Source organism: Rhinoraja longicauda, chromosome 13 (genome assembly GCF_053455715.1).
Source record: "Rhinoraja longicauda isolate Sanriku21f chromosome 13, sRhiLon1.1, whole genome shotgun sequence".
NCBI lineage: Eukaryota > Metazoa > Chordata > Chondrichthyes > Rajiformes > Arhynchobatidae > Rhinoraja > Rhinoraja longicauda.
The window spans coordinates 1,081,173-1,093,384 of record NC_135965.1 but is presented as its reverse complement, the minus strand read 5'-3'; the positions used below and the strand labels follow the sequence as shown (position 1 = coordinate 1,093,384).

At 42.4% G+C, this 12,212-nt stretch overlaps 1 protein-coding gene across 1 annotated transcript in view; it reads right to left on the bottom strand.

The window, feature by feature from the left end:
- Positions 1-12,212, bottom strand: part of chrd (chordin) — a 39,907-nt gene that overhangs the window by 11,967 nt on the left and 15,728 nt on the right. The window contains 9 exon segments of the mRNA XM_078410138.1: positions 274-428; positions 1,120-1,222; positions 3,405-3,508; positions 5,557-5,577; positions 6,109-6,147; positions 6,395-6,488; positions 6,603-6,809; positions 7,810-7,923; positions 9,471-9,712. Coding sequence (XP_078266264.1) covers positions 274-428; positions 1,120-1,222; positions 3,405-3,508; positions 5,557-5,577; positions 6,109-6,147; positions 6,395-6,488; positions 6,603-6,809; positions 7,810-7,923; positions 9,471-9,712 — 1,079 coding nt within the window.

Genomic DNA, 12,212 nt, shown 5'->3' with positions numbered 1-12,212 from the left:
CAAACTCCGTACAGACAGCACCCGTAGCTGGGATCAAACCCGGGTCTCTGGCGCTGTAAGTGAAGCAACTCTACTGCTGCGCGACCGTGCCCGCCACTGTATCTTACTGAATGTCTTACAGCTAAAGATAATTTTCTAACTTTGAAAACCAGATGAATAAATGAATAACTTTGATAGTAGCATCTTGGCAACTCTTTAAGTAATAACCCACCATTTCAAACAACATCAGCATTTTGATGTGGTCTGATTCTTAATGTTAAATAGAATACCTACATCACACCAGCAAGTAATGCATTTCATTTCTCCAAATGGAGGGACTTCAGGATGCCACTTATTATTGTTCATGTACATATGACGCCCAAATTTGCAAGGCCTGGGCCCATCGGCTTGCATCAAGTCTGTGTGGTCAAAAGGGGGGATCTCTGGAACTGTGGTAAAAAAGAAAATTTCAGAAGCAAGTTCAGGGTGTCTGTCCACAACGATGCAGTCTATTTCAGGTTGGTATTGTGCTTTGGGTTCTCTGGTTTTGATATTTTGTTGATCTTACCCCACACTAACATTTAAGCAATTGCCCATTTCGTTCTTACAAGACAATTTTAACTAGTTAATTTACTCTTTAATGTATGTTCTTTAAGTACCTCCTACATTACAACAGTGAGTACTCTTCAAAAGTGACATGATTTGGAAGCCCACAGAAGTCATGAAATATGCTCCATCATTTGTTTTTAGTTTAGAGATACAGCACTGAAACAGGCCCTTCGGCCCACCGGGTCCGTGCCGACCAGCGATCCCCGCACATTAACACTATCCTACACACACTAGGAACAATTTTTTTTAACATTTACCAAGCCAATTAATCTACATACCTGCACGTCTTTGGAGTGTGGGAGGAAACCGAAGATCTCGGAGAAAATCCACGCAGGTCATGGGGAGAACGTACAAACTCCGTACAGACGGCGCCCGTAGTTGGGATCGAACCCGGGTCTCCGGCGCTGCATTCGCTGTAAGGCAGCACCTCTACCGCTGCGCCACCGTGACCACCCACCATACATACAAGTGTTTTTTTGTCTTTTCCTTATATGCATCATGGTAAAAGATTGAATAACACAAAACACTAACCTGGACATTCCTTGCAACAATTTGAGGCATTCCTTCGAACAGGCTGGCTGCAAGACAGAGCTGGGCACTGAACCTTCTCACAATGTACCTCCCCAGTTGCCCCCTGTGAAACAAGAAGTATTTAATATTAACCTCTATGTCACCCATGTCATTTTTGAATACTGTCCCCATATTGGGAACCTTCATGCAATTCATCATTTTGCTTCTTTCAGTAAAACCATCTCCTTCTCTATCAGTCAGAAGAAGGACCCAAAACGCTGTCAGTTCATTTCCCTCCACAGATGCTAATTGCCCCATTGAGTTATAGGAGTAGAATTAGGCCATTTGGCCCTTCAAATCTACTCCGCATTCAATCATGGCTGACCTCTGCCTCCTAATCCCATTTTCTTGCCTTCTCCCCATAACCCTTGACACCCGATCTAATCAAGAAATATATAATATTTTAAAATTCCTTCTCTATCTGGACTGATGAGAGGAGAAATTCAACCATGATTGTTTCCTTGAAGTGTATGAGGGTGTATTGGCAGCTGGCAATACTCTCCAGTGGACTTTTGGCTCCAGTGATTCCAACTGCAGGTAATCAAATGTAATCAGTACGTGATCATCATCATCAGCGGTCACTGGAAGCGAGTGTGACTGTCCTCTCCATAGGGTCGGACGCCGGTGCGTGACTTTGTTTAACGTGGGGAGTCTGGTGCACAGACAGCCACTACACGGTCCTCTACAGATCTGGGTCAGGATCCAGTGGTGTGGAGTCCAAGACAAACGGGGACCTTTTCTGCTGCAGCCGTCATCCGCCTTCCCAGCCGTTGTGACGCTCCACTAAAGTCAGCCATCATCCTCCGCCTGTTCCACCGTAGAGTACGTGATATGCCCACACACTTAATGCTCAAGTAGAAGGTACATTTTTCCTCTTAAAGACACGGCTTCAGATTGAATTATATGATATTGATTTGTCTAAAATTGCTCTGTCCAACTTTTTGAAAATTGCTAATGACCGTTCTCGACTGCTATTAAACCTAATAGAGCTCCTAAATGTGTACAAAGATTCGCCCGTTAAATGGACACATGCACATCGTAATTTAGATCCACTTAAGTCAACAAAACTGAATTTTATAAAAAAGGAGAGCCGTGCACAAATACGACCCGTTTAGTGCTGATGATCAAGGATGAATTTCTCTACAATTACATCGACTCTTCCTGGATCCCACGATGTATCGCAATGTTTTAATCTTTCCTCTGTTTAACTGACCTTAACTTCTTTTGAATCAATCACAACATTCAACGCTCATTCTTGCTCACATCATGATTCACCTCATTTCTAATATCCTTTGTTCTAATGCCAAGGCCTCTATTTACATGCAAAAATAATTTCTGATATCATAGAGTCATAGAGTCCTACAGCACAGAAAGAGGCCCTTTGGCCCATCGTGTCCGTGCCGCCCGTTACCAAACACAGTCTAATTTTAATCCCATTTTCCCGCATTTGGACCGTAGCCCTGAATGTTGTAGCATTTCAAGTGCCCATCCAAATGCCTCTTAAACGTTGTGAGTGTTCCCGCTTCCACCACCACCCCAGGTAGTGAGTTCCAGACTCCAACCACCCTCTGGGTGAAAAAGTTCTTTCTCACATCCCCCCGAAACCTCCCTCCCCTTACCCTGTATCTATGTCCCCTCGTTGTTGAACCTTCCACCAGTGGAAGAAGTTCCCCGCCATCTACCTTATCTATGCCCCTCATGATCTTGTACACCTCGATCATGTCCCCTCTCAGACTTCTCTGCTCCAGGGAAAACAACCCCAGTCTGCTCAGTCTCTCCTCATAGCCGAGGCCCTTCATCCCTGGCAGCATCCTGGTGAATCTCCTCTGCACCCTCTCCAAAGCTATCACATCCTTTCTATAATGTGGTGACCAGAACTGTACACAATACTCCAGCTGTGGCCTCACCAGTGTTCTGTACAATTCCATCATTACCCCCCTACTTTTATATTCGATGCCCCGGCTAATGAAGGCCAGTAACCCATATGCCTTTTTAACCACCCTGTCCACCTGTCCTGCTGCCTTCAAGGACTTGTGTACCTGTACTCCAAGGTCCCTATTATTCCCTAATATAATTCCCATAAATGTACAGCAGAGAGGCAGGAGCCACTCACATTCACTAACTAGAATGTGCAAAAGTGAAAATATGAAAATAATTATTTTTAATATTTCTCCTTTAAAACACTATAAAGTAAATTATTCGTGGAAATCTTTCTGCACAAAAGATGGTCGGAGTGAGTTTTCTACCTTACAGGTGCACACAGCACATTTCACGTAACCAAACGGTGGCACAAAGGGGTGCCAGGTGGTCCCAGCAGGATGCCATTTCCGGTCCCCATCAAAATAACAGCCTGGAAAATAGCAAGAGTTATGCTTTATTAGAGTCACATTGGCTTAATTTGTGCTGTTCACAGTTCCAGCACATATATACCAAGTGGCATTAAAACATAGAACGCAGAACAGTTCAGCCCAGGAACGGGCCCTTCGGCCCACAATGTTTGTGCCGAACATGATACCAAGTTAAACTGATCTCCTCTGCCTGTACATGACCCATATCCCTCTATTCCTTGCACTTCTAGTCCCTATCTAATAGCCACTTCAACACCACTATCACATCTGCCTTCGCTACCAGGCCTGGCAGTGTGTTCTAGAAGCCATCACTCTGTGCAAAAAACTTCCCCCTCACATCTCCATTAAAGGTTCTGACTACCTACATTTCTAGACTATCTACGTATCTAAGTTTCTAAAAATTTATATTTTTCTATTAAATTTTCACTCAACCTCCGATGTTCCAGAGAAAACAGTCTGTTTATCTAATCTCTCGTAGCTAAAGTTCTCTAACCCAGATCTCGTTGTACGTCCCCTTTTCCTAACTTGACACCATTCAGATAATAATCTGCCTTCCTATTCTTACCACCAAAGCGGATAACCTCACATTTATCCACGTTAAACTGCATCTGCCATGCATCCGCCCACTCACACAATCTGTCCAAGTCACCCTGCAACCTCATAGCATCTTCCTCACAGTTCACACTACCACCCAGTTTTGTATCATCTGCAAATTTGCTAATGTCACTTTTAATCCCTTCATCCAAGTCATTAATGTATATTGTAAATAGCTGCGGTCCCAGCACCGAGCCTTGCGGTACTCCACTAGTCACTGCCTGCCATTCTGAAAGGGACCATTTTTTCCCCACTCTTTGCTTTCTGTCTGCCAGCCAATTTTCTATCCATGTCAGTACCCTACCCCCAATACCATGTGCTCTAATTTTGCCCACTAATCTCCTATGTGGGACCTTGTAGAAGGCTTTCTGAAAGTCAAGGTACACTACATCCACCGGCTCTCCCCTGTCCATTTTCAATAGATAATAGGTGCAGGAGGAGGCCATTCGTAACTCTCCTAGTTACATCCTCAAAAAATTCCAGAAGATTAGTCAAGCATGATTTCCCCTTCGTAAATCCATGCTGACTCGGAACGATCCTGTTACTCCTATCCAAATGCTCCGCAATTTCGTCTTTTATAATTGACTCCAGCATCTTCCCCACCACTGATGTCAGACATCTTCCCCACCACTGATGTCATTCTCTGCCACAGAAGGCAGTGGAGGTCAATTCACTGGATGAATTTTAAAGGGAGTTAGATAGAACTCTAGGGTCTAGTTGAATCAAGGGATATGGGGAGAAGGCAGACACGGGTTACTGATTGTGGATGATCAGCCATGATCACGATGAAGGGCTGAAGGGCCAAATGGCCTCCTCCTGCACCTATTTTCTATGTTTCTCTGTTTCCTTGTTCCTCTGCCCTATCCTTCTATTCCTGTCCTCACTAGCTCATGGTACCGAGGGAATAATACAGAGATTACCTCTCTCAAGATCCTGCTTTGTCACCTCGCTCATATCTCTCTATATTCACTCCGCAACACTTAATTCCTTTGCATGAAAGTACATCAATTTTGTATTATTGAAATTCACTTTTGTAAAACATGCAGCTTTTCGCAATTATTGTGACCCTGTGCTACTGAAGTCAGTTTCATGGAAAGTTTTCCAATTATATACTATCGAATTATATATGATTTATATACTAAATCATTCAAAATTCTCCTATTAATGTCATTGTGTTTAAGATATCCAGATTAATTATTGCAGCTTTGTTAAGTTCTTTTGTGGATGGGACCTGCTGCTGCAACTGTGTTTCTAAATAGGAGGGCATAGGTTTAAGGTGAGAGGGGAAAACATTTTAAAGGGAACTGAGGGGAAACCTTTACCCACAGTGAAGTGATATGGAGAACAAACTACCAGAGGTCGAGTCGGCTGCCCGAGCCGGCTGCCTGCCCCTTCTCCGGGGTTATGTCCGCGCCCAGGTGGTGTTAGAGAGGGGCTACGTGCTATCCACGGGCACCCTGAGGGATTTCCGGGACCGCTGGGCACCACGGGGGATTGAATGCATCCTTGACAAGGAGTGTAAGATAGTTGTATAATAGTTTATTGTTTGTCTTGTATTATGGTGGTGGGTTCTGTTTTGGTTTTATTTTACTGTATATATTATTTTAATATTTGAATAAATATTTTTGATAAAATAAAAAGAGGTAGAGTCGGGGGCAAGCACAACTTTTCAAAGGCACTTGGACAGGATAGGAACAGTTTAGAGGGAAGTGGGCTAGGCTTGGTTAGACAACATGGTCGGGTAGACGCGTAGGGCTGAAGGGCTTGTTTCCGTGCTGTATAACTCTATGATTCTATGATTCCAGTGCTAAAGGTTGCAAACCCTTTAAATTATGCTGGACCACACTTGTACCAAAACATTCACAATATTTTTCACCAACTCTACTCAGACTGATTACATTGTATGGAAAACAGTAGCATCTCCTGGGTTAAATATTTACACAACAACAATTGACTTACGATTGGGATAATCAAAATTATTATTTTGTTATTAAAATTACAAATTTACCTTCAACCTGGTCGGTTCCCTTTTTGTTTTCATCTTTTGCTTCAATTACATCTATTCAAATTGTAACAGAGCAAAGGCATGAATTAAACAAATGTTTTCAAAAGATTCCTGATGCAACTAATGGAAAATTTCCATCATGTTGATTCAACTACTTGATGAGCTGAGTGGTATTTAACTATATATATATAAATTACATGTATCCAGCTACTTCATTTATGCCACTGCACTATGAAGCTTTCTGGCATTTGCTGTATGGCACATCATTTTGCATTCATTAAAAACATACCTCGACAAACTGGACAACATTTATCTTCAACATGAACAATTTCTGTGCAGTTCAGAGGAAGACAGAGGATAGGATCACATATTACGGTCCTTTTCTGAAAGAGTAGATAAATACGCCTCATATGAGTATAAAGGGCCATGCTAAAATGAGCTGACAAAATAAACACAGATAAAGCTTCATACAATGAAGCTGGCTTTCATTATATCACCTGGCAACTGCAGGTGGAGCATTTCCGGTCATAATCTGGGCTCCACTGGGATCCATGTGCCCGTTGTTGCCCCTCAAAGAAACAAGAATTTGGATCTTTCTTCAACTGCTCAGGATTGGGTTTAACTTCATGAAAGAGATCGTCTTCGTACTCGGATTCTTTAGGAACGACAAATCCTTTGGCCTCGCATTGGTTTTGAATCAGCACCTGAAGAAGATTCAGTTTTAATACATTCCATGAGTATTGGTTAATAATGTTCACAAAATCACAACTAATAACCTGGGCTTTATCCTTCTGAATATGTCACTGCAACTAGGCAGCACGGTGGCGCAGCGGTAGAGTTACTGCCTTACAGCGCTTGCAGCACTGGAGACCCGGGTTCAATCCTGACTATGGGTACGGAGTTTGTACGTTCTCCCCGTGACCTGCGTGGGTTTTCTCCGAGATCTTCGGTTTCGTCCCACACTCCAAAGACGTGCAGGTTTGTAGTTTAATTGGTTTGGTAAATGTAAAAATTGTCGCTAGTGGGTATAGGATAGTGTTAGTGTGCGGGGATCGTTGGTCGGTGCGGACTCGGTGGGCCAAAAGGGCCTGTTTCCACGCTGTATCTCTAAACTAAACTAAACTATTGCAATAAGAATGTTATTAAAAAGGTTATTTCTAACACGATCCGTCATGTCTTATTACACATCATGAACCAGTGGCATTTTACAATTCACCTAAAATTCAAGTGGATCAGTTCTAGACCAACCAACAGTTTTCAAATGAAAATGCTGGAATTGCAGTCTGCCTCAGTTTTTAAATGATGGATAGTTTTTTTAAACCAATCTTACTTTTACTTAAAGACGAAGATAGACACAAAAAGCTGGAGTAACTTAGCGGGTCAGACAGCATCTCTGGAAAAAAAGAATAGGTGACGTTTCGGGTCGAGACCGTTATTCAGACTCAGTGAGAGTCGGGGGAAAGGGAAACGAGAGATCTAGGCTGGGATGTAGAGAGATATAGAACAAATGAAAGACATGCAAAAAACGTCACGATGATAAAGGAAACAGGCCATTGTTAGCCGTGGCCTAGGTGAAAACGGGTTACAGACAATGAGACTCAACAAGACGACTTTGAAGCCAGTACCGCCACTTAGGTGGGGCGGGATGGCGAGAGGGGTCATTGGCAGTTAGAGAAATCAATATTCATTTACTTGTTTACATACCGGTCCACGTATCTCTCCTCTGGGATTCAGTTTTGTGCTAACTTGAATAAATGCCGTTCCTCGATTAAGATGCTGGAGAAGTTCTGTGCCGATATCCTTTAATATTCCTTGAGCCTACAAGACCATTGCAAAGCAAGTTCTTTAAACCATATGTAAAAATCAAAGTTTCCATCCATTCCATAAACAATTTATGATTTGCTTCAATGTGCTGGATTTTAAAAAATACCAATAATTAACTTTGCATTCCATAAGTGTTTTACTACAATATCAGTCAGAATCCAAGTCAATATCGTTAGTAATTGCTCAAACCTTACTCAAATATAATCTGTTGGAGGCTGGAATTCTGAGATATAAGATGGACTGTCATCCTAAATATTGGTGGGAATTGGGTGGGCAAGATCTATTTTTGAGGCAGAACAGCTCCTTTAAAGAAAAATTACATTTTCTTCCAGATTTTACTGAAGGCATTGTCTTTCTCCAAAGGTATGGTTCCACAAACATCTGCAGATCAGACGTAGTTAGTATTCTTTATGCGAGAGCTAGATGGAAAGTGTGGATACTTTCATGTACCTATGCAATGGATTTGTTGTTATGAAATTATGTATTTAACTTTGTAGACAGTCCACTTGGAGAGAAGTTGACAGTTGTAGTCTGGTGAAGAGGACCGTGAATTCCAATCTATTCTCCCTCAACTTCAGTTTCCAGGAACTTTGAGGCCATTAGAAACCAGAATTGGAAGCCGATTCTCCTCTCTCAATGCTCCATTGGAATTAATATTGTAAAGGCTGGCCAAACTGAGAGCAGGCAATTCAGAGCAGAGCAAGAATCCAGGGAGGAGTTTGATGTGCTGGCTACATATTTAATGTGCATGTTATCAATAAATAATATTCTGAGAATGGATACAAAATGCTGGAGTAACAGGCAGGATCTCTGGATAGAAGGAATGAGATGGGAGAAGGAACTATCCAGAGATGCTGCCCGTCCCGCTGAGTTACTCCAGCATTTTGTGTCTATCTTCGGTGTAAACCAGCATCTGCAGTTGCTGACCTGATCTCCCGTTTGCTAAACACTTTAACTCCCCCTCCCATTACCACACTTACCTATCTGGCCTGGCCCTCCTCCATTGTCAGAGTGAGGCCCAGTGCAAATTTGAGGAACAGCACCCCATATTTTGCGTGGGCAGCTTACACCCCAGCGGTATGAACATTGACATCTCTAACTTCAAGTAACCCTTGCTTTCCCTCTCTCTCCATCCCTCCCACTTCCCAGTTCTCTGACCAGTCTTACTGTCTCCGACTACGCTTTATCTCTGTTTGCTTTGATGTTACCTTCTCCCAGCTAACATTGATCTATTCTGCATTTTCCTTGATCTCCATTCCCTGTGTCCTATTTTCACACCCTACACTTCCTAATCTATGTATCTCCCTCTCCCCTGACATCAGTCTGAAGAAGGGTCTCGACCCAAAACATCACCCATTCTTTCTCTCCAGAGATGCTGCCTGTCCCGCTGAGTTACCCCAGCATTTTATGTCTATCTGTAGGTCCTTCTTACATAAATAATATTCTGAAGTTGATGTCATGAAAATGTTGCCTTTGGTCATCCATATGGTTGAAGTGATATTGATTTTAAAAAATGATCTGCTATTTGAAGAAAGTATTACCTCTGATCCATAAAAACCTTTAAGGAGCCGTTTATGTTCACCACTGTTATCGTCCATTTCCCCAATCTCGGCAAAGCCATGGAGATGTGCATTGATGGTAATATCTTCACCTTTATTCAGCCCAGCCACCACTATCTCATAGTGCAGATGGCAATGCTCATCCAGAGACAGCCAGACGTGGCCTGCTGACCCAGTCTTAACCGGTGGCACCACAAACTGGCCAGCTAATGGAATTGGCAGCTCTGTGGAGGACAAGTCCCCTGTATTAGTGTTGTACATTGAGCCTAATCCCCTGTATTTTGCTGCTCACATCTGATTTGCTGCAATAGTTAAAAACAACATATGCAATAAGCACAGAATTACATAAAATAAGAGAGAAAATAAAAGCGAAACAGAAGACGCTGCAAATGTACCAGCAACTGGTGGAAATGTCAAAGACTACAGGTGAGAGGGGCAAAGTATAAAGGTGATGCATGGGGCAAGTTATTTTTTTAAAGAGGGTGGAGGGTGCCAGGAACACACTGCCACCACAGATACAGGTGCAGGCAGATACGAAAGAGAGGTTTAAAAGATTTTTAGTTCGGCACATGGAAATGCAGGGAATGGAGGGACATTGATCACGTGCAGGCAAGGCAGATGAAATGAGTTCATCTTAGCATCGTTCCTGGCACAGACAGCGTGAGCTGAAGGCCTATTCCTGAGCTGCGTATTCTGTATTCTGTGTTCTCAGCTGGAAGGGAAAATAAATAAAGCTTCTGGCCTGAGCCTCAGACAGAACAGGGGCACAGAAAGAAGGTGATCATTTCTGATCAAGAGTTTTCCCAACATGCTGAACCTATCTTTCTTTTTCAGCCATTGATTGACACATTGTGAACACATCAATGTTTTGAGCAGCAAAGGATCAATGAGCTGTCCAGGGCTGTCATCAGAGTCCTTACACTAAATCAGTAACTCTATAACCTAATCCCAAGCAAAACATCATCCAACCATTCTTTAAACTTGTTGGGTTTTGCTCTTGTGCTACTCTCAAAGTGTCATAGAGTCATAGAGTGATACAGCGTGGAAACAGGCCCTTAGGCCCAACTTGCCCACACAGGCCAACATGTCCCAGCTACACTAGTCCCACCTGCCCGCATTTGGTCCATATCCCTCCAAACCATGTACCTGTCTAATTGTTTATTAAATGCTGGGATAGTCCCTGCCTCAACTACCTCCTCTGGCAGCTTGTTCCATACACCCACCACCCTTTGTGTGAAAAAGTTACCCCTCAGATTCCAATTAAATCTTTTCCCCTTCACCTTAACCCTATGTCCTCTGGTCCTCAATTCACCTACTCTGGGCAAGAGATTCTGGATATCTACCCAATCTATTCCTCTCATGATTTTATACACCTCTATAAGATCACCCCTCGTCCTCCTGTGCTCCAGGGAATAGATTCCTGATCTTCTGTTGCACTTAGAGTTTTGAAGTAAGTTTCAATGTGTTCATTGAACTTTTTCTGCATTTACATTCTCTTGATTATTGAAAATATTATAGAGATCTGATTGACTTGCTTACTCTAAAACTCTAAAGAAAGTAAAGTGTCAGGAGAGATAAACTTTCCTCAGAACATAATACATTTAATTCTGATATCTGTCTTGCTGTTAGCCTTCTGAGATTATTTTTAATATTTAAGAGTGTTTTATTGTCATAAATTCCAGATAGAACAATGAAATTCTTACTTGCAGCAGCACAATAGAAATATGTAAACATAGTGCTCTGTAAACAATATAATAAACTAGAGAGATAAAGTTCAGTTGTGTATATATACACATACTCACAAATACACATATACAGTATATAGATCATATGCACACACACACACACACACACACACACACACACACACACACACACACACACACACACACACACACACACACACACACACACACACACACACACACACACACACACACACACACACACACACACAATAAAACAAGCAATAATAGTGCAATAATGATGTTATATTCTGTGATTTGGGGACTAGCAACCTTAAAATTCCTCCCAGCAATGTCCGATACAATTCCAAAATCATCTGCCCTTGTTTCGAAGGTCTTCAATTGTAAACCAAATGATTTACATTTTGCTTTTTCTCACCGCTTTTTCTCAACATAGAGCTGGTGATGAAATGTGTTGTTATATTTGTCTGTATTAAAAGTGCTGCTCAAATAGATTGAAAATGTTATTGTTGCTTGAAAGACCTTTTCAACAAAACCCCCAGTTCCCTCCATGGCCGATTATTTGAAATACATTAAAGCTGATTATGCAGTTCTGATTTTCAGTCTCCCCATTGTATACTTATTTATGTTGCACTCCTTCTGCAGTGGGTTATTTTCTGGGCTAATTACCTAGCCTGCCCAGAACCTTTGGATTATTGTTGAGCTTAGTTTAGAGATCCAGCACGGAAACAGGCCCTTCGGCCCACCAAGTCCATGCCAACCAGCGATCCCCGCACACTGGGGTCATGCCATCAGCTATATTTACCATCCTTCTTCTTCCACAGACAGTGCCTGAACTGCCAAGCATTTATTTAATATTTCCAGAATCAACATTTAGGGTGGCACGGTGGCGCAGTGGTAGAGTTGCTGCCTTACAGCTCCAGAGACCCGGGATCGATCCTGACTACGGTTGCTTGTTTGATTGTTTGTACGTTCTCTCCGTGACTGTGTGGGTTTTCTCCAGGTGCTCTGGTTTCCT